Source organism: Aspergillus affinis, assembly GCF_023601865.1.
Source record: "Aspergillus affinis strain CMG 70 chromosome Unknown NODE_6_length_556011_cov_87_064024, whole genome shotgun sequence".
NCBI classification, from domain to species: domain Eukaryota; kingdom Fungi; phylum Ascomycota; class Eurotiomycetes; order Eurotiales; family Aspergillaceae; genus Aspergillus; species Aspergillus affinis.
In genome coordinates this window covers 61,094-88,724 of record NW_026515787.1, presented here as the reverse complement: position 1 = coordinate 88,724, position 27,631 = coordinate 61,094, and the positions used below count along the sequence as shown (strand labels likewise).

Below are 27,631 nucleotides of genomic sequence, written 5' to 3'. Positions count from 1 at the left end.
CGTATCTGCTGGGGGCTGTTTCTCTTTCCGCGCTTTCATGAAATCGAGATCATAGAGGGTCTTCTTTCCCTGGGCTTTGTTTTCAATCAGGAAGCTGTAGCAAGGAGTGCTTAGGATGTCGTGTCCTGGAATAGAACACTCGACTACCCACGCCAGGGGCACGGTGAAATGGCCGCCATGAATGATGGACACGTCAACTATTGGCCCTAAGGAAGGGCCTAAGGAAGGGGGAAGATTAATAGAGGTAGCCATGATAAGATGATCGCTGAAAGATGGTTTGAGCACTTATCTGCGTGAATCCTGGGATATATAGGAGACGTTTGTTACGTCAACTATGCGCTGTATTATTTGATTTGTCAACATTTGTCAACCAACAAGATATCAAGCGAATAATTGATCATTTTTGAAAGGATTTAACTTCTTCAGTTTATATCTGATCTTTGATCACTTTATCGATGTTTAACCCCCAAAGGTAGACTACATCTTGTAAGGTACGGATGTAGTCAGGGCTGCAAGGGGAGCAAGGCCCGGTAGCCAAAAATATACGATATGGAGGTAGCCTCTCAGGTGGACCCATAATACTGTCATTTTTCAATGGGTAGTGCAATTAAAAACCTTGGAGTGGGCGGTGTAGGCTGCGCAACGACAAGCGACAGATAACAAAAAGATGAGGTATTAGGGCTAGGCGTATAGCATCTGCCGGAACACAGCCGCCACGTCTTCTTGTTCAAGTCCTTTCACCTAGCGGCATTGATAGTAGAAGGCATTCTATACAATCCTTACGTCAGGCTCAAAACGGAGTTATCAATTCAGCCAACGAGGTCTGAAGACTACCAACTTGACGAACTGAGAACCATTTGTTGAAAGCCGTCCTATACGCACGCTGTATCTGATATCAAATTGCAAAGGTAACCGCGGTTCGGGAAATGAATTGATCGACATGCGTAGTATATACATACAATCCCAATCCAAGCACACAGACAAAAACACAAGACTCCAGTGCCAGATACAGAGCCCCCGGAAATCATCACCAACACCAAAACCATGACAGACAAAGTCTAGGCCCTAGAAGTGGATCTATCACGCCACCGATGAATACAACCCTGAAGGAAAGGAAGAATAGGAAAGGAAAAATTAATCTGCGCGGATCGACAAGATCCGGACTTCCAGCCAAAGACTGGTCGTTCGGACGCGATATCCAGAGAAGAGAATAATGCAAGGCCCGCCGAGGAGGCAGAGACAGAATGGCCGCGATGAGGACACCCAGATACAAAAGAAATCGTTTTTAGAGGGGTATACCGCTGAAAACAGAGAGGGGAATTAGATAGAAGGGAAGAGAATGGTAGGATGGAAAGAAGGAAGATGAATGGAAGGATAGAAGACCAGAAGCAAAATAAGGAGGAGTCAATAGGAGAAAAGAATTGAAAGTTAGAAAAGAATGTTGTATGCCATGGTTTACGCCATAGTCGATTGGTAAGTAGTGTGAGCCCCGACAAGAGCTAGAAGTACAGTCAGCCATCTCTCATTCTGCCGAATTGGTGGGACAAAGGGGGTAAAAACTTACTCTGAAGGACAAAGGCCTGGCCTTGTCTTGACTCGCAGGCACATTGGAGGGTCCTTCCATCAAGAAATTCCAGCAAAATGCTGTTGGGGAGTTCCTGACAGTCCTCGTCCGGGAGACAGGGCGTGCGGAATTCGCTCAGGTGATATCGCTTGATCATGTTGCGATTGCTAGAATCGGTAGTCCCCGGAGTCAGCACCAAGAATCCCTTGTCATCAATTCGAATGAATCGGCGTTTCCACAGTAAGGTGTCCGGAAACTGCACGTTGACCTCGCCAATGTCCACCGCCTGAGGCGCCTCGACGACAGCGTCGGGTGTCTTGGTTTCGGTGACACTCTCTTCCTCCTTCACTGGGGAACTCAAGGCACCGACCGAGCCCTTGCGGGAGTTCGACGTGATGGACGACATCCGGCGCAGAATCCGAGACGTGCGCGATTCCCGCTTGTCCTCGGGTGACGACGGCACGTCGGCGGAGCGGTCGTTGCGAGACGCCGATGAAATCGACAATCGGCTCTCCGAGCGTTGCATGGTAGGCGAGATAGACCGGGGCCCCGACCCGGCGGACGACGTCGACATGCTGCGCTTGTCGGATGTGCTGAGGATGGGGACCGACTCGGGGGGCGGACTAGGTGCCGCAGGCGATGGATCGGCAGGGTCGTGCTCGACGGTCAACGGACTGGGCTGGAGATTAAGGACGCCCGACTCTGGGGGGGTCCCGTTCGTCTCCGCCGGCGATGAGTCGCGTACAATGCGGGCGGTAACGGAGACGGAGTTGGTGGTTCGCGGAGCACTGGTACTTGAGGAAGGACGACGGACGCTCGAAGCCCGCGAGAAGGGTTCGGGTGAATATGATCCCTGACGGGAGAGCGCATCCGAGTGGCCGCCCACGGACACCGAAGCCCGCTTGCGAAGCGTCTCGAAAGAAGTCGACGCAGGCGGGACGGCCAGGTTCGGGGCGGAATGCGACGGGGCGTTGCCGGTGAACTTCTCCAGCGCCTTGATGCGTTTGGAGATTCCCGAAGACACGTTGATCTTCTTGGCGACCAGAACGGGGTTCGTGGCGCTGTCCATCTCCGCGTACGAGGTCGACACCGATCGACCGACGGCCAGCGCCTGTAGGTTGTTGGGAGATTGGCCACCGATAGCACTGGGGTTGGAGACGGCGCGAGAGTTCCTCCAGGCGTCCGGACTCGTCCTCTCGTTCCCGTTGTTCGAATATCCCGGCGACAGCGGGGATTTGCCGACGGAGATCGGCTTGGCTTCTTCCACGGTGGCGCTCTTCAGTTCTTCCATGAACGAATCATCCGAAAAGTTGTCGTCATCCGAGTAATCGGGGGTCGGAACCTGGATAGGTTCGAGGTGAGGCTTGCGTTTGTCCTTCCGGTGGACGACGTCTTTTTGTTGCGCGATGGGGGGTTCAGGGGCTGCTGCGGTTAGGTCATGCTGCGGCTCGGGGGTCTCCGATGCGATGACGGTCGGGGCAATTTCAGGGATGGAGGGTGGCCGCGACGAACCAGGGGGCGGCGAGGGCGACGGCGAGGTCGGCAGAGGGAGGGACTGGGGTGGGATCGGTGATGCGGTCGATTCCCCTGTCGCGTCGTCGTCCAGCGCACCGGAAATGACAGGGTTTTCGGCTGGTGGGGAAGGTGTAATAATTTCTTCTGGAGCCTTCAGGGATTCGGGCTCTGGTGGGACGTCGACGACGGCGCTAGGCGAGCCGGGGCCACTTTTAGCATCAAGCAGGGCCGGGTCAGCTTGGCCAGCGTCTGTTTCAGGTTGGCGGAGAGTAGTCTGTGCTTCTGGAGACGCCTCCTTCGCCGAGATTTGGCTACGGTCGGTGGAGGGTTGCGTCGGAGACGTAGAAGTAGGAGTGATAGTAGATACCGGCACGTCGGACGGACCCTCGTCGGCCTCCTGGGAGACGCTCTCCTTTATTTCCGTCGGCGCTGGCTCGGGGGTGGGCTGCCTTAAGGATAAGGGGGCCGTCTCCGCCCCAGGGGATTGCTCCATCAGCTCCGTAGCAAGAATAGGGGCTGGCCGAGGTTCCGCCAAAGGGGTAAGCGATCTGCTTGGCTCGATCACAGCCGGCTTTTCTTCATGCTTGCCATCGCCATTCGTACTCTTCTCCCGATTCTCCTTGTTGTCCTCCCTGGGACTCGTCGTCGGCTGCTCCTTCTGCCGTTGCTGCCTTCCCCCGTCCGCGGCCTTCGAGGGCTTGTTATTACCCGCTCCTTGCGCCTTCTTCTCCAATTGTGTCCTGCGAAGCTGCAATGCCTTCATGAGCCTTTCCCTCTCGTGCGAGGTTCCCGACGAGAGAGCACTCAAGGACTTGGCCCCCGGAGATATTTGGGGTCGGGAGATGGGCGTCGAAAGTGGAGGGACGAGTAACGGAGGAACGGGAGGGGCCCGTTTGCCGGGGGTGGCAGCGGCGGCGGTGTTGCCCTGCGACCGGGGCCGCGCAGTGGGCGGGCTGGTCTTCCGCAGCGACGACGATCGAATGCCAGCGGGCAAGGAGGCGACCGGCCGCTGCTGTTCGATGCTTCGAGACAGATTTCCTGCCGTGCGCGGTCGCCCATTCACGTCTACCGAGGGCCGGGGGCCACGTTTGACCTTTTGGGGGTAGGTACCGGTGAGCTCCAGGTCTCGTAACGACGGTCTGGCGGACTGGGTGGATTTTCGCGACTCAGAAGGCGTCAAGGGGTGGGACAGCTCCTCGCGGAAATTCCTTAGCGAGGATGCACGCGAGGACGCACGCTCGACATCGACACCCCGTTCTACGGACGGGGCGGGCTGCGCAACGTCAGTCGCAGGGGTCTCGGGGATCGTGACAATGGCCGCGGCGGGAGGTGCAGGCGGATCACTGGGGACAGGAGGAGGCTGCGCGTCCGAGGGCGCCGGAGGGGCCACGATCGTGGCATCCGATAATTGACTGAAAGACCTTTGTCGGGTGTTGCCAACGGGGGACTGCGCCGGCAACGCATCCCGAGTAACGGTGTTTTCTTCTGCGTCTTCCGCGATCTCCATCAGCCTGCGACGGCGGAGTGAGCTCGAGGAGGAGGTGATAGAACCTGAAGCAGTGTGAAGCAGACATGCGGACGACAAGGCGCTCTCGGTGAGTTGGGAGGATTGCGCCAGAGTGAAGACGGTATCGTGGGGCGAGAATTTATCAAGAATGGACTGGAACTGGACAGTGGTACGGGCTGCGCGCGGAGGCAGATCGCGTCAGCTGGATGCGCAGGGAGAGAGAAACCAAGCAGAAGCATACCTTGGACGAGTCGAGACAGGCCCTCGGGCAGATAGCTTAACACTACCTTCCGGCGACGATACTGAAGAAAGCCATACAAGGGCGAGACCTCCTCGTAGGCGTCAATTGTGGTGCGGACCTCGGGGACGCCGCCCGTTCCTCGTTCGAACAGAGCGACTTCATCTCTGGCGACGTAATGGAGCAGGAACCTGGATAGTGCGCGGACGAAGCATGTTAGTCCTTGCTTGCACAATGCATGTAGATTATATGATGTTTGAGGGGAAGATAATTGCGGGGAATATTGGAACAGGCCAAGCACTGCGTGGAATTGAGGCGAAAGAGAAGCAGGAGAAGCAGCAGAAGAGGAAAAAGCAAACGATGGGTAACGTACCATCCTCCCGCTTCATTCAAAGCAACCTGATAGGCTTCTAAGACGGCGGGATTGTCTAACCCATTGAGAGACATGACGAGACCTGCATTGGAGGAGAAGGCGTCGATGGGAGATTTGCGCCGGGGGCGAAGGACCGAAGGAGGGGAAGAAGAGGAGGGGGAAAGGAATGAAGGGATGAAAGAAGGAGATCAGAAACGTGAGGTCCGATCGTTAGTCGATTGACTGATCAGAAAAAAAGAATGAAACAGGATAAAAAGAAGAAAAAGAAAAAGAAAAAAAAAAACCAAAAAAGAGGGAGGTTCTCGACGGGTCGGTCAGGGATAGAGAAGAAGACGAAGAAGAAGACGGGGGGAAGTGTTGAACAGGAACAGTTGAACACTGAACCGTCCAGCGTTCCTGGTGATTCAGATTGCTCCTCCTGCGGCCCGAGATCTAGGGTGGACACTATCAGCAGGCGATGCAATGAGATCAATCCGGCTGATTGCAATTGATCATGATTGAGTAATGGGTTCTTCTTTCTCAGGAGTTGAAGTCCGTCGGCGTTCGGGTTCAGGGGTCCCTCTGGCTGGTGCGGGTCTGTTCGCCTTAGACTCCGGCTCCACGTTCCTTTTTTTTTGTCTTTTTCTTTTCTGTTCTGTTCTCTATTGAACATGTTGCTTATTTCTTGGCCAGAAAGAAGAATCTGATACTTGGACTATCTTAATGATCCCTGACCCTCATAGCGATGTCCATGCCTTCTATATACAGCTTATGTAATCCATCATGCTTCTCAGCTGTCACGATAGTGTCGCTCCTGAGAAGGACCATACAATATCTCCGGGGTCAAAGCACCCTTAGTCTTCCTGCACTTTAATCACAAAGAGGCCAAACTGACCTGCAGCTGCAACTCCAACAAATCCCCAAAATATCTAGCTCTTCACCTATTAGCCTATAAGACCGCTTTAACCCCCATCCAGTACAATCAAGACTCTCGAATAATATCTAAACATCGTTAGCCTTTGACAGTTTCCAAAGTTCTACGCGAAAATCTGCACGCGATCAAATACAGACAGACGCCTTTTATACTTCGTAGCTACCCCCTATTTCCTCCACCTCTCTATGCTAAGTAAATCCCCTGCCGCCCAGCCATACGTACTCCATAAAACATAGACACGCAATTATCAGCCTTCAAACCACAATATCTACAAGAATTACTCTTTAGCTCCTATCGTGCATACGGTACCTGGAAGGGTCAACCTTGACTGACACTGGCGAGTTGCGACGGGGAGGTCTCCGCTCCGCCCTCGGCGACTCCCGATGGTCCTATTCAATACTCTACAAGTATATAGTAGTCATGAGATACCTTAATCTATGAGGACGTCTTCATCCCTCTTCATCTCAATACCCCTCTATCCCACCATCCTCCGTCATGTCGTCCGGACTCCCTCCTATCGCCTCGCTCCCCTCTCTCCCCGAGGCAGAGCGATTCCGCGTGCTGGACACGCTCTTCGAACCCTCGCCCGAGCTTCACACCTTGATGGCCCCCGTCCTGGCCAACCAGTCCTTCTCGTCCTATGCCCGCCTGATTGACGCCGTCGGGGGTCGAATGTCCGCCCTCTCGGCCGCCAACTCCCCCACTGACCGATCCGTCCTGCTGGGCATCCTGGGATCCCATCCGCGACTGGGACGACCCAAGGCGGCTCCGGCCGAGCATCTGAGCGAGCTGAGCAAGCAGGAACAGGCCCGCTTAAACGCGGGGACAGAGGAACTGGCGGAGAAGCTGGCGCGCTTGAATGCCGAGTACGAGGAGAAATTCCCGGGTCTGAGATTCGTGTAGGTGGTCCAACTACGAAGAGAACGACGAACGGCGGAGCGCTGTGGATTAACTTGCATCTGTCGATGTAGAACCTTTGTCAACGGGCGAAGTCGAGAGGAGATCATGCCGGAGATGCGCCGGAGGATCGATCGCGCGGATGCCGACCGGGAAGTCGAGGAGACCATCCAGGTAAGGGGTTGCCCGTTCTCTGCATCCTTGATATCCTCCCTCAGAGTCGGTGGAGTTGACCTTGTTTGATCTGGACGCAGGCGATGTGCGAGATTGGCAAAGATCGCGCGCGGAAGTTGGAAAGTTCGTCGCGGATGTGAGCGGATCTGCTGGCTACTCTTCCACTTCCATGAAGTTCGATCTACTAGATGACGGAATATTATATTAGACTCGATCAGGACCGGACAGTCCGGCGGGAAAAAGCTACGACAATGGATGGCGTGAGATTAGAGGATGGTTAATTAACAGGCGGACGAAGGATCGTTCGACGGGGGCACTTGAAACCGACAATCACCCGATTATTATTAGTTTATGACTTTAGAGAGTCCCTGACTGCCTCTGGCAATTGATGTCATCCCGTTTTTATTTTATTTTCTCTTCTCTGCTTATCGCCGGGTCTCCATAATCAAATCAAATCAAATCAAATCGCCTGCTTTGCCTCTTCTCCGGAACGTCCTTTTTTTTTCCCTGACTTTTCCTGTTCTTCGCCCCTCTTTTTCTTCTTCTCTCTCTTTCTCTCCCTTCTTCTCCCTATCCCTTTCGCTAGTCTCTCTCCTTTGCTCTTCCCACTCTTCAACTCGGTCTTTAAATTTCTCTCTCGCTCTCCCTCCCACATGCGCCGTCCTGCGCGTCGACTGGACCATGGCGGAGGGTTTGCGAGCGCCCAAGGAGACTGAGACCCGAGAGGCGTCCGGATCGCGCGCCTCGATCGTCCCTGCGATCGTCACCAGCTTTGCGTCTTCGTCTTCCATTCCCGCCAACGGCGACGATGCCATTACCCCCGTCAATCCCAAGGACGACCACAGTCCCGGTTCCGGGAAGCCCGGCTTTCTGCAGTCGTTTCCCATCGGTACGTGATCCGTCCTACCCGAAGGGCCCAGCCTGTCAACGGTCGCCCGTTCGGTACTGATTTCGTTATTCTCCGGATAGGCTCGTTACCCTCGGACATCGCGTCCGCCTCCAGTGGGAATATACAAGATGCGCGAAGGAATTCTCGACCGGTCAACGGGAGGAATTCTGCCTCGTCGCCGACCGTTTACGAGACCAGCGCCGACGCCAGCGCCATCGATCCCTTGTCCCAAGTACGCCGAATTTCCCCCTCCCTGGTATGACATCATCTGTCGGTTCCGTCCACTGACGGGTCGCGATCCTATAGCATATTATCAAGCGCACCAATACCCACAAGTCAATTCCCCTGAAATTACTCGGCAGGGCGTCCTACGAGGCGGAGGCTCGCGGCAGCCTCGACCACGCCAGCCCTGTCGAACAGGGCCCAACCCGGGGAGATGCGGTGCTACCCCAGAAGGATAAGAAGTTAGTCGCCTGACGATCCTCTTTCCGATGATTTCAATCCAGACTGACTGGTTTCTGACTTCCCCGCAGAAAAGGTGTCTCCTTTCTCAGTCGCATAATCGGGGCCAAGAAGAAGGGCCAATACTTCGAGGAGGAGGACGATGCCTCGGAACCGGATACTGCTCGAATGGACGCCGACACCACCGCGCAACCGATCGGTTTCTTCCCTCGATTCCCTCGTCCGCCGAAATACATTCGTGTCCGGGCTCACTATAAGAAAGAAAAGACCTTCAACCGGGTCTTCGTGGCGCAGGAGCTAGAAGGGGCCGACGACGACTCGGCTCTCTCGGACAAGGATGCGCCCGTCTCTACGACGGGCACGCTGATCGGCAAGACCGCGGGAAAAGCTGTCTGGGCATTGGTCTTCTCCAATGACGGCAGGTATCTTGCGGCCGCCGGTCAGGATGGCAAAGTTCGCGTCTGGGCCGTGATCGCGTCGCCTGAGGATCGGCGTGAATCCGGCGCCGAAGGCGACGGCAGCCATGACGACGATGAACCACCCCCGCTGAAGGCGCCCGTGTTCAAACAGAAACCGATTCAGGTGTACGAGGGTCACACGGGGAGTGTACTGGACCTGAGTTGGAGCAAGGTACGAGAATCCGTCCACCAACGCTGAAAAACCTGCGGCTCTAACCCGTCGTCAGAACAACTTCCTTCTCTCCTCGTCGATGGACAAGACCGTTCGACTTTGGCACATCACCCGGCCAGAATGCCTCTGCTGCTTCCAACACAGTGATTTCGTCACCTCGATCCAGTTCCACCCGCGGGACGACCGCTTCTTTCTGGCAGGATCCCTCGACACCAAGCTGCGCCTGTGGAGCATTCCCGACAAAAGCGTGGCCTTCGTCGCAACGGCACCGGACATGGTCACCTCGGTCGCCTTCACGCCGGACGGCCGACATTCGATCGCCGGCTGCCTCAACGGCATGTGCAACATCTACGAAACCGACGGCCTCAAGGCCATCGCGCAGATCCACGTTCGCTCGGCCCGTGGCCGCAACGCCAAGGGCAGTAAAATCACCGGAATTGACACGATGAGCGTTCCCGGCGGCGATGCCCATGGCGAGGTGAAGCTGCTCATCACCAGCAACGACTCGCGTATCCGGCTTTACAACTTCCGCGACCGCACCCTCGAGGCCAAATTTCGCGGCAACGAGAACACTTGCAGTCAGATCCGGGCCTCGTTCAGCGACGACGGAAAGCATGTCATTTGTGGGAGTGAAGACCGCCGCGCATACCTGTGGCCCACCGGTCCGTCGGAGAAGATGTCGGCCGACAAACGCGCCGTGGAAGTCCTCGAGACGCAGTCTGCGATGGTGACGGCGGCCGTGATGGCGCCTGCGAAGGTCAAGCAGACCCTAGGATTCTCGGAGGATCCGATCTATGACATCTGCAACCCGCCGCCGGTGACGCTGGTCAGCCAGGCCGAAGCCGCGGGTAAAGAAAATGGGCGTAGTAATCGCAACTCGGGCGCCAGCCGACTGGCCCAGGAATCCCCGACGTACCTCTCACGGTCCACGCATCCCGATGGAAACATCATCGTCGTGGCCGATTATTCGGGGCAGATCAAAATCCTGCGGCAGGATTGTGCCTACCACAAACGCCGTTACGACACCTGGGATACGCATTCCACCATCTCGCGCCGATTGCTGCGGCGCACCAACTCGGCACGCCACAGTATTGCGTCGTCGATCGGAAAGGAGTCTTCGCATAAGACCCCGTCCGAGCGCATCATCGCCTGGCGCAATTCCGTGATCGGCCACCACCGCGAAGGCTCTCGACAGGGCACGCGAACGCGCACGCCCTCTCCGCACCGGTTTGCCGACATGTCGCGCCTGTCCAGTCCCAGACCCGGCGCCGGCTCGCGCTCGGGATTCACCACCTCGCCACCTCCCTCGACCTATAAGTCCAGCATGGATCGACAAACCTCCACCTCCGTGGAAAGTGCTCGGTCCAGCGCTGATGCTGCCAGAGGGGCCAACGGCGCGGCAAGGCCAGACGAGGCCAAACCGCCGGCATCCGCGGCGACATTGATCGCCCAGGGTCGAGACAAGGATAACCCGCTATGGCTACAAGGCGACCACAGCTATGCCTTCTATAACCGAATTACGCACGACGCGATAGCCGCTCAACAGCGACGCCCACCGAGTCTGCTCAGTCCGAATCGACTCTCCGTGTCACACCGTAAAAGCACCGCGAGTGCCCTGAGCAGTGACTATGCATCTTCCCACGGCGAGCTCGAGGACGGCGACGTCCTCCGATGCGATACTTGCCAGGGCACCAACTTCCGTGCCACCAAGGGACGTAATGGCAAACAGAAACTGATCTGCGTGCGTTGCTCTCAACCTATCAGTTGAGTTGATTTTTTTCACGGGAAGTATATAATCGGATGATATGGTTCTCTTTTTCTTTCCACTTTTTTCACGCCTTTTCTGCTTTGCGTTTTGTCTAATGTTCATTCATCATCCATTGGAGTTTTGTGCATACCTTTCCATGTTTCTGTTCATATCTGCATTGGGATGCGTCCATACGAGTTGGATTGTATGAAGATAAGATGACGAGGAACGGGTTGTAATTAGACATGTATAGTATGAATTTAATGATGGGATGGTAGTTTTGGGAAAGCCTGATGTGGCGATTTTTGAAGAAGAGGAAATGTCGTAGCCTAGATGGTTTTGCATAGCCCTAGGTGGGTGTCTGATGCTCCACCGTGTCTGGGCGTTTGGGCATCTGAACTTGCGTCTTGCCTACCCTTTTACTTGGTATGTATGTCCTATGGAATTATTTTGTGGTAAAGAAGAAAAAAGAACTAATTGGTTTGACAATTTCTTTGCAGAGGACAAAATTAAACAAAAAGCCAGACAAACAACTTCCCATGGCAGAACCGCAGAAATTAACACTCTTGATCGGAGTTCTGACCATTGACGGCCGGGAGGAGGCCGCCCAAAAGCCGAAGGAGCAATCTAGAAAGCCTCGTGGTCCAGATGCAGTGAAAAAATGAAACAGAAGTCCGAATGCCTCAATAACTTCAGGTTCAGACACCATGACCCAATCTGCAAACCCCTCGGACTGCCTTATCAAAACCAAGGCCGCTAACTCCTACGCAGTGAATGTAGTAGACTACCACCTATGAGGGGCTTGAGAGCCCGATGGCATCCATATGCTCAACGAAATATCCAATCACACAAGAATCTCCAGTTTGGTACCGAAAATTGCCAAAATCAGTGAATAATGGCATATGCATACCAAGTTTTCCATGAAATCCTAGCTATGATCAAGGCTTCGTAATGCAGCAGGGAGGGAGATTTTCATTTCCCCCTCAACCTTTTTGAACCTGCCTTGTCCGTCGGAATTCAGACCCAGATAGTTGACCTGCGAGTATACCAACTCCTCTACTCCATCTAGTCCTGGTATGTTACCAAGTGACGAGAGAAAAGGACTTGCTCTGGCGGTATCCTATATCCAAGCCCTCTACCGTCGCATCTCCCATATCTCTAGAGCTTCCAGTCTTCATCAAGACAACAGGTCTGAGGATCAACCTTGTTTTTGGCAGATAGATGATGAAAGAATGTCGACAGACGTCCCACCCCACATCGCTCAGAATCATACCTCTTCCATTGCCAGCTCTATCATCAAAATGGCAAAGAAGGAACATTCAATGCTCTCAGGTGTGCAGAGTCTGGACAACGAAAAGCGGCTCCGGATTCTTAGCATCGTCGATAAATTACGCGAACTTGGTGTCAGCGAGAATGTTTCACTTCCTCAGGTAAGGGCCCCTTTTTTTAAACCAAGCTCTCTCTCTCTTTCGCTAACAACCGCGAAGCTCGTCGTTGTCGGGGATCAGTCGAGCGGAAAGTCCTCGCTCCTTGAAGGGTTGACCGGTCTTTCTTTCCCCATCGACAGCGATCTCTGCACGCGGTTTGCCACGCAGATGGTCCTCAGACGGGTGCCTGGAAATGAGGCTAAAGTCAAAGTTACAATCATCCCTGGACCGACGGCGCAAGCAGATGAGGTTTTGAAAGAGCAGCTGCAGAGCTTTGCCCGGGTCCTTGAGACAGATTCTTTTGGTCCTGCAGAGTTCGCGAAGATATTCGACGAAGTAAGCAAAAGTCTCGTTCTCAGTCCCTCCATGGGCGTGAAACTGATTGGCTTAGGCGGCACAACAAATGGGTCTCCCTGGTCCGAATGACAAAGAACTGGAAAACTTGGAGAAACGTTTCTCAGATGACATTTTGAAGATTGAGCTTTCGGGACCGGATCAACTGCATCTCAGCGTCGTCGATGTTCCTGGTCTATTCCATAGTCAGTGACAAATTAAAGTCGTATGTCAATGATATCTGCTGACAATGTTAGATCCAACCAAGTATCAGACCAAGGAAGACCGTGATATCATTCGTGGGTTGATCCAAAACTATATCACTGACAAGAGGACGATCATACTGTGAGAACTCGCACGGACTCCATATATGATGCAGGTAGACTAACCTCAGGTCTAGTGCTGTGTTAGATGCGAAAAACAACCTTGCAAACCAGGAGGTGTACGTTTTGCTCTGTGTATAAAATACCTACCGGTTCTGACAGGAATAGGTTCTCGATGGCACGCGCGGCAGATCCCCAAGGTGCCCGAACTGTTGGAATCATCACCAAGTGTGACACACTCGAACAGGGCGACGAAGAAGGGGTAAGTGCTTGATATTTTGACCTGAGAGAACATCGGAATTGACAGGTCTTTACAGGTGCTCCGAATTGCCAGGAACGAGACTGAGAAGCTCCGTCATGGCTGGTTTGCCGTCAAGAATCGCTCTACAAAGGATATTCGGGATAGAATCACGATTGAGCAACGTCACATCCACGAGGAAACATTCTTTGCCTCTAAAGCGCCCTGGACGGAGCTGAGCAAGGATCGAGTGGGTATTAATAAATTGAGGCAGTTTCTTGGCAATTTGCTTTACGATCATATTCGGGGCGAGTTTCCTTCCATGGTTAAGGAGATCGAGGAGCTCACTCGTCACACTAAAAGTGAGCTTAAGCTCTTGGGACCGTCCCGGCAGTTCCCGACAGATCAAAGAAGGGTGCTGATGCACATTGCGTCGAAGTACCAAGCGGAGGTAACAAAGGCGTTAAACGGGAACTATGCCGAAGGCCTGCAATCTGATAGTGTGCTCAAACTTCGATTGCGTTTTCGTCAGCTGAACGAGGAATTTGCAGACGATATGGCTCTTAAAGGCCATGCGAGGGCATTCCAAACAGTGAAAAATGAAGTCGATGAGAAGTACCCTGAGTATCGTGCAGTTAACGACAGTATTTATGACTGGATTCGTGATTTGTATCGTAACTCACGAGGCGTGGAACTCCCTGGGACTGTCAACCCGGTTGTTCTCGAAGGCATGTTCCGTGAGCAGTCTGCTCCATGGAGGGAAATCGCCCGTTCTTACTTACTAAGAGCCGTGAAGACCGTCAGAAAGTTTAACGATCAGGTCTTCGATAGTATCATCGGCGAGGATGGGCTGAGAAGACTGCTTAGATCGCGCCTCAAGAGTCGTGAAGAGTCAGCCTTTGGCCGGGCGCTTGATTAACTCCACGCGGTCCTCAAAGACGAGAGAGAGGGCATTTTGCAAACCGTAAACCACTATTTTGCAGAGACTCTTTCCTCGATTCGAGAAGAGCGAGTTCGCAGCAGACTTCAATCCATGGGCATTCAAGAGGGTAAGGCGCAGCGAATTGATTTCAGCAAGATCATGACCCAAGTTCATCTCAGCAATGAAGATCAGGCTGTTTATGATATCCATGATATTATCAAATCATACTACAAGGTAGCATTGAAGCGGTTCTCCGACAACGTTGTTCTTCAAGTCGCGGAGCGCCACTTGCTGGGTCCTGAAGGGCCAGTGAAAATTCTATCTCCCGAATTGATTGGTGAGCTTTCAGACGCTGAGCTGGCCGACATTGCGAGTGAGAACTTCGCGACAGCCAGTCTCAGAGTCGAGCTACAGACTCGTGCTGACAGACTCCGGCGTACTTTGGAGATGGCGAATCAGGTTGGGTTTTAGTCCGAGGGGGTTAGAGGATTTTGTCATGGTAATGTTCAGTTCTGCTGTTCAGGCTCTGCCCTATGGACGTTATTTGTTTAGCTCTGTTTGTTAATTTTGTTCCCATTTGAAAACTAATTATCAGGCCAATTCATCTTTACTTTCTGCCAAATAGGATGGCGTAGAGCCTACGTACCATGCCTGAACAGTAGGAAAGGCGCAGGTAAAAATGCCCAGACGTGGTAGAAGATTAGCACATGCAGCCGAGAAATAAGTACACACACACAGAATAGGCAACCTTGATACCGGCATCTATCAATTCCTGCGGCGTAATCCGCAGCTCCGTCGTGAATTCTTCGCCGGCAAAGCTTCGCGCATGATAGACCGTCTCAATATGTTGCGGAACAAGATACCGCTGGATTCGAATCGGTCGTATCGTATCTATTGACCTCCCAGGGGCCGACCGAGCGGTAGCTTTGATCACATAAAAGAGTTTCCCTAGGATGGTATCTGTCGTAGCTGGCAGGGTATGAGGGATAGGGAGTATAAAAGCGAATTTTAAGTCCGTGGTACCATGTTCGCGATTGTGCTCGATTTTCTCCGGCGCATGCCAGAGATTACACTGCGTTAGGGTCTCTACATTGGCGCACACTGCAGGCTCATGGAAAGCACTGGATCGTCTTCAGATGGAGCGCCTTCGAAGAATCTTTTGCAGTAGGAGATCGTTTTTCTTGGTCGATGGGTTGGGTCGTTGCGTCTTGAATCCCACGGCTCGTGAGTGCTATGCTGACGGTACAGTCTTCCAAGGATTGAGCGCTGAGAGATGGCACTGTGATGCTCACAGACCCCATGATCGGGGGAGCGTAGCGTTCGCCTCGAGCCTCCACTAGAATGGACTGCGTAGCTGGATCTGTTAACTGCACATCTTGTATTTCCATGGCGCTTTAGTAATATCGGAGACAGGGCCGGTTGAGGACTGGATATACGGTGTGTAACGTCGCATATGGGTTGTAGTTCGTGGAGGGCCCTTTGGGTTCAAGGATTCCCAGGGTCAGGAATATTGACAAGTCTAAGGGAGCATCGCCTCATGGTGTCTCAATTGTGTGCGAATGCATGAGGAACAGGGAATATCTCGCGGCAGCTTCAATTAACTGAAGGAGAACCGCCAAGCGCCCAAACAGGCAGCCAAGCCGGGGAATTAAGCTTTGGATGTGGGTTCCTCCCGGCTTTCCGAGAGTTAATTCGCTTGGGGCCGGGATGGGCCCGCTATTTCCCCCTTTGGGCATTCTCTGTTTACCACTAGGGCTGGGAGGAGTGAATACATGCCACATGGACGACTCTCAAGGGGCCGAAGTACTCCGTACTTTTTAGTGTCTAGTTCTACCAGCTACCTATAATGAGTAATGTGCCCTGACTTAGAAGGGACCGGTCGGAGGGCGGGGCATCGTAAAAACTCCCCATATCAGATTTGTGTCCTTTTTCATTGTCAGTCCTTCTCCTGCACTTACCAGATAGCATACGATAGGCTTGCACTGCTGTCTGTAGTTATATATCTACAGACCTATCAGGTGTTATTTCTCGCACCGACCACAATTATTGAAGAAAGGGACAAAATACAATGGCCCCGATAATTCACCTAGTCCGACACGCCGAGGTGCGATAACCTCCAGTCCATATCCCTCCTGACTCCATCCCCTCCCCTTCCGGTCTGCCTCCCGAGGCCGGTCCATAACTAAATCCAGGGCGTTCATAATCTCGGCCACGCATATTGGTCCTTAATCGACCCGCTCCTGACCGAAACTGGCCGAGACCAGTGCCTACGACTGAGGCAAGATTTCCCTAATCATGATGACGTCGAAGTGGTGGTTGCTTCCCCTTTATCTCGCGCCATCAGGACAGCTATCGAGGGGTTCAAACCGACATTCCATCACGAGCCTGCACGGCAGTTGATGCTCTTACCGGATTTGCAGGAGATCAGCGATTTTCCCTATGATGTGGGGAGCGAAGTCGAGGAACTAAAAGCTAGGGCGCGGGACTGGGACGTTCCGATTGATTGGAGTTTTGTTCACGAGGGATGGACCAGTAAGGTGAGTAATCCGCAACCCTCGCCCTTGCAGTTGCTGCATGCTGTTTAATTCTATCGCGACAACTACGTCATTCAACCTGACCGACTATTTGAAACAGAGTGGTCGGTATAGACCTGTCACGGAGAGCATTGAAGACCGAGCTCGAGCGATTCGGCAATGATTGAGCCAGCGGCCGGAGAAGGAAATTGTGGTAGTCACCCACGGCGCCTTTTTGCATTTCCTGACAGAAGACTGGGAAGATAGTTATGCACATGAAGGTTTGTAACTACGCGGTGCGTTTACTGAAAGGTTTCTGCTGACTGGGATCGCATCATACAGGAACCGGGTGGACCAATGCTGAGTACCGTACGTATATGCTTGAGCCGAAAGGGAACAGCGGTGCTATGAGTGATGCCTCTTTCTTTGAAACCGTGCAGTCGCGCCGTCGACGAGGTAAAACGGACCCCGTGCCGGTTGCGGAGCAGGTCGCGTTGTACAGTAGGGCTCTGCAGGAATGGGACGACAGGATTATCTACTGAGTGCTGCCGATAGAAAGACTTCATGTATATAGATCAAGAGTTATGGTTAGATGTTGAATCCAGGGGGTGGTGAAGATTATAGGCGAGGTGCAAGCCTGTTTCTTGAGGCAAATGCGTATGCTGTCGATGCATGACTAGGACTCACATCACTCGGGCATAAATGACGAGTGTGACATGTTTTGTGGCAACATCTACGGTGGCGATGTAATATCAGTGGGATCGTTAGTTACTATATACCATGCTTAGTATCCATGGCGGGGTGGATGGCAAGATATCGGATCCTCGGCCGATGTCATTTTGTGACGATTGAGAACTCGAGACAGCTCGGCTTCTTATCTGCGAGTGTCCATTAAACGAGCCAGGGTGAGTTGGATCGCCAGAATTCTCGCGGGTTCTTCGGAATTCTTAAGAAACCCCTCACACGATAAGGCAGACATACCCGACGAGACCGGCTCAGGCAGCCGACTCCCGTGACCGGGTGCATCCCCGGACGTGCATTTCGCTCCTCCCCGCTGTCGATCTTCCATCGGGAGTCCAGGCTATCGGCACAACATTCGATCGATTCTCAACAATTCGTGGGCAGAGAGGAAGTTATTGAACAAGCATCTCATTCACCCCGCAGTATGCCCCGTCAGAAACGTCCTCACGTTCCGAAAGTTAAAGGTATGCATGCCATGCACGGGATGTCGTCTTAGTCTTACGGCAGGGGTTCTGACCGCTGAGGATAGGTTGCTACGAGTGCTCGCAGCGACGAATCAACTGCGATCGTACAGAACCGCAGTGCACCAAATGTATGTCTAAAGGAATCATATGTAGTGGTTTCGGCATTCGATACCGCTTCCGCGAGGAGGTCAGCACGCGAGGTAGGATTCGACGTCGAGGTGATGTGACTGATGGATTGTATGTTGTCCTGCCATACGTCACCTTGGTGCAAAGCTCACAGGAGAAGATACAGCAAGTTTTCAGTGCAGTCCCAAGACATCCAGCATGTCTCTTGCGCGACCTCATCCATCGCTCCAGCAGATCTTGACAGCTATCCCACTCTGCTCGACACACATACGGGGCTGACAGACCAATACCCTACGGATGCCCTTGCCGCCATCCAGACAACAGAGTTTTTCCCTCTTATGACCGGACTTGACATGGTGGCGCCACGGAGTGAATACTTGCTCGCTTACTGTAAGCTCTCATAACCCGCCTCCCCTTGAAAGAAACGGCAGATGATAACCGCTCAAGTCTCTAACCATATCGCACCTCAAATGGTGGTCATGGATGACAGCTACAACGGATGGCGATGTTTTATTCTCCCTTTTGCCTACGCCGACGAGATGGTCATGGATGCCGTCTCCGCCGTGTCGGCCTTCCATATTTGCGAAAAAGGTGGCCGCCAACGCGATCACCGACCCGATAGGCTGTATGCGAAAGTCATCGCAGGGCTTCAGGGTAGGAGTACTTTCAGGGAATGTGACCTGCAGACAAGACACTCCATCTTTCTCGCGATCATAGTTCTGCTGGTGGGGGTTATGGTCAACGGATCTTCCGATTTTCCCATTCTTTTCTACATGCTGCAGTCTGCGCTCGAGGCAGTTGGAGGTAAGAACGGACTTGGAGATGGCGAGTTGACAAGGTTTCTTATGCGTCAGATTCGCAAGTGAGTTTTCGTCTCTTTTCTGGTGTCTAGAGCTTTATTCACTAACCGGGCAAGAATGCGAGTCTACGCAGCACCATTACTCAGCCAGGAGGCCGGCGTGCAGACAATCTTGTCCTCTGCCCAGAAAAGCTTCGATTGCTTATACTTCAACTCCGGCTTGCATCCCGATCACTCATCGACGTTTGACCTTATTGTAGGTCTTCGGCAGCAAGCATATGACATCTACCTACAGCGAGCCATGCTGGGACGCCGAAGTCGACGACATGTGGAGCGCATCGAACGCTTCATAGATACCCTGCAGTCACTTCCAGATGATGCCCCAGGCCAGCATACCCTTGTATGGCCGTCGTTCATTGCAGCGTCCGAAAGCTCCATTCCCGAGCATCAACTCTTCTTCAAGCAATTTTTAGAGGGCCAGTATCATCTGAACGGTTTCTCTAATATTCTGAAGGCAATTGAGCTGCTGGAACGAATATGGACGAATAATAACGGCGATACATGGCCTGCGTTGCTCCCAGAGTCACGATTATTTGTCATGTAGGTCTTATTTACTTGCCTCCATCAATTGGGGAATCTAGGTTTCCGGAAAGTTTTAAATTGTTTTGAAGTCAGCAAATTGAGCCCAGCATATTTGTCTTATCATTGTCATGAATGTACCTTAGAATGAGGAGTATGGCGAATATGATTGGTTATTGACATACCTATTCATTTCTCTTCTGGATAAAGACCTACCCTACAGTGCGACAGCGTACATCTGTTCAACAGCTGCTGATTATACTCATCGGCATGATTTTAGTTCCACAACAATGCTTTATATGCATAGATATCATCATAAAAGATATCGATTAAACTGTGACGTCAGGGACTGTTCACTTGTCACCCCAGTTCAGCAACATCCGATCAGAGCTCCTTTGATACTGCGACAACATTAACACAACCTCAGAGACCTCGCGTGTTACTGCCAGAATGGACCCATTCTCAGGGCTGATGAATCCCTGCTCAATCGCCTGGTGCAACCAGCTTATGAGCCCATCCCAGAACCCATTAACATTCAACAATACAATCTCAACGCCATGAATTCCCAGCTGATTCCACGTTGTCATCTCCATCAACTCTTCAATCGTCCCGAATCCTCCAGCGAGTGAAACAAACCCCGACCCCGGTCCACCTTCCACCACCTTCGTCGCCATCAGCCGCTTGCTGTGCATGTCAGGCACAATCGCTGTGATTCCATATTCGGACTCGGAAATTCCATATTCATCGATATCCAGTGATGATGACGGGACGACTCGTTCCGCTGCTTTCGCGCCCCCGTTCAATTCGGGGCCGTCGTGCTTCGCGGATACGTGGACCAGCGCACGGGGAATTATGCCGTGAACGGCCTGTGGTCCGGAGAGAGACACGAGCGTCTTTGCCAGTTCGCCCATGATTTGTGGTCCCGCCGCCGTAGACGAGCTGAACGTTGTTCTTGTGGAATTCAAGCGCGAGGGCTCGCGCTGCATCGAGATGTGCTGGGTCTTTGCCCGACGTTGCACCGCAGCTGCCCAATTGAAATTAATTAGCATAGACGATATAATTGTTTACAGATATAATCAGATTATAGAACTAGGTAGCGTCAAGGACTCACAATATGCAAACAACAGGTCTTTTGGTCTGTGTCATGGCGGATAAAGATGAGGAATCTGCGATCATGTAGTGAGGTAAAGGGGGAAAAGACAAGGTTGGGACCATCCTACCTACTTTTATAGTATTTTTACAAGCCGCTAAGCCTGAAAAATAATACTATATAATACGAAGTAACTTCTGTTCATGGTGGGTCTTTCTGAGTGGCGACATATGGGTTACTAGGTAGGTAGTAGGCGTACCTTGGTACTTGGGGTGGTGGGTCATTTACCGTCTCAGCTGATCTACTCGCCTACGGTGTTGTTTAATAAAAGGTTCAGGCGCCAGAAGAGAAGAAAGATCTTCCAGTGAACCTGGACTTCTCAGGGGAAATGGACGACTTGAGCTATGCAATTTCTGCAGACATCATCTTAGATGGTTGCCACGGGTTTGAGTCGTACATCTCATCTTATACGACAGGAGATCGAATCAGCCGAGTTGTCGTAGTGGTTTCTTCCTGTAACATCGAATTCGATCAACTTCAAATCAATTTCATAGGTGAGCAATCCAAACTCTCAAATATCCCTCTTTCACAGATCTGAACCAAAGAACCAGGGTACCAAAGTACACGAGCACACTTTGCAGCCCCGAATAAAGCCCACCACCAATTTCAAGAGATTATAGAGCCTAGCCCGGAATCAAATCTTCCAGCTCCGCAGATCTTACGCAAGAACCAGAGGTATTCCTTCGGTTTTGCATTCGACATCCCAGACATTCTACCCCCATCTTCCTGCCTACACAACAAGTCCGCCCCGGCCATTGTACGAGCAGCACACCTACGACCTCCCCCAAGCCTTGGAGACGCCACCGTCTCTGGACTTGACGGCAGATTGCGCGATGACTTTGCCCCAGAAGCATGTCATATTTCCTATACTATCCAACTCCAGATTATCCGCATGAATCCAGTATCGGGCGTGGAAAAGTCATTATTCATAAGGAAGCAAATGTTACGTATCAAGCCGGCGTTAGATAGGAGCTTGGTTCTACACCCGGGCCTCATTTCCCAGTCCGAGTACTCTATCCGGGGGGAAAAGACCATCTATGCTAACAGGCTCAAAAAGACAGCCTTGGGGCAGCTATCTGCAGCTATAGAAGATACCCCAATCCGCATCTGGCTCCCACTTCGAGATCCTCATATCCTGATCAGCCAAACTGTCCGGATTACCCTCTTATATCACCCGGAAGAGCATTCCAAGTCGCTGTCTCCACCCCAACTGGATTCGGTGGAGAGCCAGATCATAGCACGTACTTTTCACACGACGAGTACGGACGGTAGCTATCGGCCTTTCGAGGAAAAAAAATGTCTCGGACAACCGACCAAATTCCACGACAAACGATTTCCGCCTCTTCTTCGTCCCATATTCTCAGTCAATTGGCTCCAGGATGAGACGGGTGGGTCGTTCACCACAAGTCTCCAAGTACCGGTGACACTTCCACGGGAGAATTTCATTCCGTCTTTCCATACGTGTCTGGTCTCGCGCTTGTACAATCTCGAATATCGGTTGAATATCCGTAAGGGGGGTTCCATCACGTTGGTCGCCCCGTTGGTCATCTCGGCAAAACGGGATCCGGCGGCGTTGCCTTCGTACAATGCGACTTTTGGGCCAATTTGATTATTTTTGTACATTTACTTAGTCTAGATCTCTAGTTTTCTCTCTGCATAGACATAGATTAATTTACAAGATTAGCCTATGACATCACTCCTTGAAAGAGCATGCAGGGTTGTGATTGTTCTACAATGGACAAGATGCAACCAAGAAATGTCACATAGTCTCACTTTCAGCAAAATGAAAGAAATCGAAGCCGGTCAGGATGAAAGGCTTAATTGGACAGGTCTATAGATTTCTGTTGTAGACTAAATACCCCGTACATCTGAGGAGGCCCACTGTATACATACTCCGTACTCTGTTAATGTGGACCTAACGGACACTGGGCTATACTTTCCTGATTCGGACTAGCCTCTACCACTCGGTGACCATCACTCTGATCAGGTAAGACTTCAGATTTTGCATCCATCTCAAGGTCCTGCAGGCATGATGCTATAGTCTAACGGAGTCTAGACCACTCGACGATGCAAAAGAAGCGCACTCCTCGCTCTCGGTGGGGCTGTCTTGAATGCAGAGCACATCACCGGAAATGTGACGAGCGACGGCCCACATGTACTCTGTGCTTAAAGCTTGGGCGAGACTGTACGTATGGACTGCAATGTCGCTGGGGCGGTCGACCTTTCAGCAAATCGATCTTCGGCCAATGTATTCGTGGCGAGGATGCTAGTCAGCGTACCCCAGTAGTGTGGGTACACTCGGAGGATTCTACTTCGCGAATGCAAGGTACGTACTCCGTAGGCATAATTTTCGAGTGTGGACTCACCAAAGTATCATATCTAACTACAACTGTAGCCCTAGTGGAGCGTACTGCTGCTACTGGTACGACTAGTAATACCTCATTTGTGTATGGCGTCGACACATCAAACAGAGGCGTTGTGGCTCCAGCTCAACCCAAGGGCTCTTTACTACGGATGATGCCTCAGGAGCCAGAGAGCATTACCTGCCCTAATCGGGCAGTCAGAAGTACAGAGTCTATGATTGAAAGAAACCTGTCCTTGCTTCCTGGACTTTCTACAGCTGACAGGGCGCTTCTCGACTACTTCATTCGCGCTGCAGACTCATTCTCGTGCAATGTGAGCCTACGGAACGAATCCTGTGGAACATTCATTCCAATAGCGATGGAAGCCCGTTTGTCATGGTCTCCGCACTTAACCTTGCTGTGGTACATCGACTCCATTCTGGGGCTATTCAGGACGCTAAACAAGCTGCGCAGTTGCAGGTGATTGCCGTCAAACAGCTGCGAAAGAAGCTTTCCGGCCGCCCAACAGACTCTATAATGGCAGCTATCATGATGCTATGCTTTTTAGAAGTCATATCTAGACGAGAAAAGGCCTATTCATGGCGCTTGCATTTGGAAGGAGCTGCTTCTCTATTCAGCCATGAGCCCTCTACATGGACTATTCACTCTCCTAATCGGACTCGAGCGTTCATTTCAAAGTGTTTTGTCTCGCTTGCCGCAATAGCGAACGTCTCAGGACGACCTGCTTCAGCCATGGTGTCGAAACAGGCTGTTTCTATGATTGACGGAAAGAACTCGACACCAGGCATTGACGACTTTTTAGCTTACTCTGCCGATGTCGTCCCTGTTCTCTGCAGGACCGGGCTCCTTATTGATCAAAGCCGATCCATCTTCAGCAGGCACTCGCCTAGTTTCGCGCAATTAGAGCTGAATTCCATGCATCTGATACAAGAGGTGAAAAAAATGATGTATAGGAATCACAGGTTACCATCCACCTGTGAAAAGGTGTACTCGCACGTCAACGAAGCCTCTATTCTTCGACCGCCGGCCGACTCACCTATTCCAACCTCTGGCGGGCCACTGTTCTGGAATAGCAAATGGTGAGCAGCGCCTATTTCAGGTCTTGATGGTACTCAGGTCCCACACCTCAATTAGCCACAGTAACCTAAATTGTTGAAGTGTCACTCATATATTTTTACTGCCTTTTCTCCCACGCAGGGACGCAACCTTTTGCTGACCTTTTCTTTCTCTATGCTCTTACTCTCTTCGGTCCTCGGCTTCGTGATTAGTATTAATAGAGACAAAGGAACAGTTGCTGTATATCTCGAGTCGATTCCTGTTCATAGATCAATCCCCCTCTTCTCTATCTTCTCGGCTCTATGTCAACGACTCATCTACTTTATTTGTCCCGTGGTTAGTTCCCCGAGTACCATGGTGACCAGTTACTCGTCTTTGGTGGAGAGGCTCTAAGAGGTAAATGGAAACAATGTGAAGAATACACCAAAACTAACCAGTTTATGTTGGACCGCTTCTCCTTCCTAGGGTAGTTTAGTGTGTCATCTGATCCACACGGTAGATAGCTCTCTCGCAGCTACGCTGCATCTTTAGGAATTCAAGCATCTTTCTCATCTTGATCGCACCGCGATCCTGACAGGTTATAACAATGAACAGCAGTATTCGTAGATAGCTACCAATATCTAGAAGATTTAACCCATCCGCATAAAACCCCCATCTAACCAGACCAAACTACTCCCCCTGGACCTCAAACCCCCCCACCTTCACGACCAAGACTAAAATCAAGTTCCACTCACCACGATCGAAGCCCCGCTTCTCCTTCAGAGAAGATAGACATCACCAAAGCTGAACCCAAAGTCCGTGCGCGAGATCAGATCGGCGGTTACTATCGGCAAGGTCAGATACGTACGTCAGAGAGAGGAACATACCCGATGCAGCGGGCCGCGCACGCTGCAACAATGGACTCGGGCCGCGCACCCACGCCACCAAACAAACTTCATTCAAGCCAAAAGCAAAAGAGCACTGATAAGCTCGCGAGAGGGGTTTTCTGGTCCCAGGATTTAAATGTGGGCTCTTGCTCGCTGCTTGGGACATGACATTCTCTGTTCATACATACAAATTTGAAAAGTGAGGGATTTCACTACTTGAAGTGCTCAACATGGCTGGACACTGGCATCAACTAAATGTTGCCGTCATCGGTGGCGGTATTGGTATGTACTGTCTTCTTACCTCACCTCTTGGCCATCTCATCTTATGAAAACAAATTGTTAATGTACTCAATCCAGGAGGTCTCGCTGCCGCGACATCTCTCCGCAGAGCAGGCCACAAGGTCACCGTCTACGAACGAGCCGACTTCGCCGGCGAGGTCGGGGCGTCGATCAGTTGCGCGGCGAACGGGACGCGCTGGCTCGAGGAATGGGGCGTTGACACTCGCATTGGAAAACCGGTGATTCTGCAGAAGTTGATCCGTCATGACTGGGCGACGGGCGATGTGCAGGATGTTTATGATCTGTCGGATTATAAGGATCGATGGGGTTATGTATGTCGTCTTTTTCCTACCGACAAGGCTAAGTCATGGGGTCCTGTGGGCTAATCAAGTTATCGGACAGGTGTATAATATGTTTCATCGCGTCAACATGCACGAGATGCTGATGATTTCGGCGACGGGTCCTGGAGAAGGTGAGCCGGCGAAGCTGGTGCTGAACCATGCATGCGAGTCGGTCGACCATGAGACGGGCACTATCACCTTCAAGAACAAAGTCACCGTTCAGCATGATTTGATCATCGGCGCTGATGGAATCGGAGTCAGTCCCAACCATACCTATAGCTCAGGTAGTAGACCAAATTAGCCAGCCAGCTAACCAAAACCTTTCTCGTCAAGTCTGCCGTCCGACGCACACTCAACATCCTCCCCGAGCGCAAACAATCCACATCAACATGTTACCACTGCGTCATCGAAACAGCCGATGTCCGCCGCCTCGGACTAACCGACATGTCACCGAACAGCGCGATCGAGTTCTGGGGCGGATCAGGGATCGACAAGATCGTATTCTCCCCCTGTCGGGACGGCGAAATCCACTCGTTCTACTGCTTCTTCCCGACCGCGATGAGCGACCACGCCGAGGAGGGCTGGAACTACGAAGCGTCGCGCGAGCAGCTCCTAGCGCCGTTCCCCAACCTGGATCCCAAGCTGCTGGCCCTGTTCCGGAACTCCACGGACATTAAACCCTGGCGGCTCTTCGTGCACCAGCCCTACCCGTACTGGCAGAAGGGGCGGACCTGTCTGCTCGGCGACGCGGCGCATCCCATGCTCCCGGACCAGAGCCAGGGCGCGTGTCAGGCGATCGAGGATGCGGCGGCGCTTGGGCTGGTCTTTAGCCCGGCGTATGCGTACACGGAGAACGTCAACGCCGGGTTGGGGTTGTATGAGAAGATTCGGAAGACGAGGGCCAGTCGAGTGCAGGCGGCGAGTGCGCGCGCGAGGGAGAATATTTCGGAGCGGATTGGCTTCTCTAGTCAGAAGACGAGTCAGCGGTATAAGGTGGCGAGCGAGAATCAGAAGCTGACAATTGAGGAGATGAATGAGTAAGTGCTTGTGCTGATACCGGACAATATATCTTGGAGACAAGCTAACTGGATCAGGTATGATATGCATCGCCATGTCGCCTCGGAGGCGGCGCCTGAGTATCGTGGACCGAGATGGACGGACGAGGAGGAAGCGTTGAACCGGGAGGGAGTGCAGGCCAGACTGTAGTTAAGATATGTTGAGTTGTGTACATACGGGGGATGTTGTAGATAAATTGTAATCTTGACTTTCTACTCATAACATCATAACCTTAAACAAACAACAAGTACCAGCGTTGGTAGTGTAACGGTTATCATCCTTGCCTTCCAAGCAAGGGACCCGGGTTCGACTCCCGGCCGACGCATCATTTGAAATCTTTCTTTTTGGTTTTCTTTCTTTTTGGTTTCATGTACAACTTGCCCCAAATCTCCTTGACATTTTACTTCCTTGGGGATTAATTCCTGGGTTGGTTGGAATACTATTAATAGCAGGATCCGATTTTATAAGATGTTGTTACTACCCAGTTATACGTGGCTTGTCTCACCAAAATGTGTTGTCTCATTCTGCTTTGTCCACACCATGGCCGAAATATACATTGACGCAGCGGGGCTCTAATCCAAAACAGTTGGTAAGGTATCCCTTCGTTTCTCCTGCTCAAAAATCGGAACATTGATTCTATTCAGATATGGTCTTCTGATAGTCAAGAGGTGGACTCAAGAAAACCCTGGGAACACCACCTCGCATTTGCAGAGTCTACCGATTTGCCCCGCCACAAAATATCGCCCTCGGTCGTAATAATCTCAGCATAATATGTCCCCGCCTGTCGATATTGTTGAACCGCCTGCGGCAAAACCCTGGTTGCAGAGTTAGAGTACCGAAGAGTAAACTGAGCACACGAGCATAATAATTCTGGAATTTTAAGTCGGCGCTGTCATGAATTCCAACACCCAATTGCCCCTCCGATCTACTTGCTCGCTTACGGTATCTCGCCGGATTTCAGCTCCTCCCTGACCTCATGGCGTGAGGCTCCTGCGTACGACTATTCAAGCTATCCTGGCGGTTCCATGGCACCTAGATCGCGTATTGAGATGGTGATATTGATTACGATCAATAGATCAGGATAAAGGATGCTTTGTAGTAATGCTACCCATTCTCTTTGTTCTAACCCGACCAGGGACCAGCCCA

The 27,631-nt window shown here is 52.0% G+C and overlaps 10 protein-coding genes across 10 annotated transcripts; 8 read left to right on the top strand and 2 right to left on the bottom strand.

The window, feature by feature from the left end:
• Positions 1–1,455: 1,455 nt before the first annotated feature.
• KD926_009569 (putative GPI-anchored cell surface glycoprotein) lies at positions 1,456–5,271 on the bottom strand (the record flags this gene model as incomplete). The annotated part of the gene is made up of 4 exons (XM_053094965.1): positions 1,456–1,499; positions 1,565–4,762; positions 4,828–5,015; positions 5,198–5,271. The coding sequence occupies 4 exons, from the start codon at positions 5,269–5,271 to the stop codon at positions 1,456–1,458; spliced, it is 3,504 nt and encodes a 1,167-aa protein (XP_052960136.1).
• A 1,334-nt stretch (positions 5,272–6,605) lies between these two features.
• KD926_009568 (2-oxo-4-hydroxy-4-carboxy-5-ureidoimidazoline decarboxylase) lies at positions 6,606–7,389 on the top strand (the record flags this gene model as incomplete). The annotated part of the gene is made up of 3 exons (XM_053094954.1): positions 6,606–7,009; positions 7,082–7,181; positions 7,228–7,389. The coding sequence occupies 3 exons, from the start codon at positions 6,606–6,608 to the stop codon at positions 7,387–7,389; spliced, it is 666 nt and encodes a 221-aa protein (XP_052960135.1).
• A 473-nt stretch (positions 7,390–7,862) lies between these two features.
• KD926_009567 (WD40 repeat domain-containing protein) lies at positions 7,863–11,706 on the top strand (the record flags this gene model as incomplete). The annotated part of the gene is made up of 7 exons (XM_053094943.1): positions 7,863–8,070; positions 8,151–8,326; positions 8,377–8,534; positions 8,604–9,162; positions 9,218–10,903; positions 11,410–11,551; positions 11,606–11,706. The coding sequence occupies 7 exons, from the start codon at positions 7,863–7,865 to the stop codon at positions 11,704–11,706; spliced, it is 3,030 nt and encodes a 1,009-aa protein (XP_052960134.1).
• A 504-nt stretch (positions 11,707–12,210) lies between these two features.
• KD926_009566 (dynamin family protein) lies at positions 12,211–14,149 on the top strand (the record flags this gene model as incomplete). The annotated part of the gene is made up of 7 exons (XM_053094932.1): positions 12,211–12,339; positions 12,397–12,672; positions 12,728–12,875; positions 12,927–13,014; positions 13,070–13,111; positions 13,161–13,254; positions 13,310–14,149. 7 exons carry the CDS (start codon positions 12,211–12,213, stop codon positions 14,147–14,149), a joined length of 1,617 nt encoding a protein of 538 aa, XP_052960133.1.
• Positions 14,150–14,263: 114 nt separating this feature from the next.
• Positions 14,264–14,623, top strand: KD926_009565 (P-loop containing nucleoside triphosphate hydrolase protein; the record flags this gene model as incomplete). Its single annotated transcript, XM_053094920.1, has 1 exon — positions 14,264–14,623. The coding sequence occupies one exon, from the start codon at positions 14,264–14,266 to the stop codon at positions 14,621–14,623; it is 360 nt and encodes a 119-aa protein (XP_052960132.1).
• A 1,928-nt stretch (positions 14,624–16,551) lies between these two features.
• On the top strand, positions 16,552–17,207 carry KD926_009564 (phosphoglycerate mutase-like protein; the record flags this gene model as incomplete). Its single annotated transcript, XM_053094909.1, has 3 exons — positions 16,552–16,689; positions 16,859–16,946; positions 17,008–17,207. The coding sequence occupies 3 exons, from the start codon at positions 16,552–16,554 to the stop codon at positions 17,205–17,207; spliced, it is 426 nt and encodes a 141-aa protein (XP_052960131.1).
• Positions 17,208–17,830: 623 nt separating this feature from the next.
• Positions 17,831–19,399, top strand: KD926_009563 (Zn(II)2Cys6 transcription factor; the record flags this gene model as incomplete). The annotated part of the gene is made up of 5 exons (XM_053094898.1): positions 17,831–17,870; positions 17,936–18,107; positions 18,163–18,386; positions 18,444–18,858; positions 18,913–19,399. The coding sequence occupies 5 exons, from the start codon at positions 17,831–17,833 to the stop codon at positions 19,397–19,399; spliced, it is 1,338 nt and encodes a 445-aa protein (XP_052960130.1).
• A 328-nt stretch (positions 19,400–19,727) lies between these two features.
• Positions 19,728–20,360, bottom strand: KD926_009562 (LOG family protein; the record flags this gene model as incomplete). The annotated part of the gene is made up of 1 exon (XM_053094888.1): positions 19,728–20,360. The coding sequence occupies one exon, from the start codon at positions 20,358–20,360 to the stop codon at positions 19,728–19,730; it is 633 nt and encodes a 210-aa protein (XP_052960129.1).
• Positions 20,361–20,852: 492 nt separating this feature from the next.
• KD926_009561 (uncharacterized protein) lies at positions 20,853–22,133 on the top strand (the record flags this gene model as incomplete). The annotated part of the gene is made up of 2 exons (XM_053094877.1): positions 20,853–21,018; positions 21,076–22,133. 2 exons carry the CDS (start codon positions 20,853–20,855, stop codon positions 22,131–22,133), a joined length of 1,224 nt encoding a protein of 407 aa, XP_052960128.1.
• Positions 22,134–22,843: 710 nt separating this feature from the next.
• On the top strand, positions 22,844–26,635 carry KD926_009560 (FAD/NAD(P)-binding domain-containing protein; the record flags this gene model as incomplete). The annotated part of the gene is made up of 9 exons (XM_053094867.1): positions 22,844–22,850; positions 22,920–23,200; positions 23,341–23,966; positions 24,689–24,786; positions 25,032–25,091; positions 25,167–25,420; positions 25,491–25,685; positions 25,763–26,466; positions 26,524–26,635. 9 exons carry the CDS (start codon positions 22,844–22,846, stop codon positions 26,633–26,635), a joined length of 2,337 nt encoding a protein of 778 aa, XP_052960127.1.
• Positions 26,636–27,631: the final 996 nt, after the last annotated feature.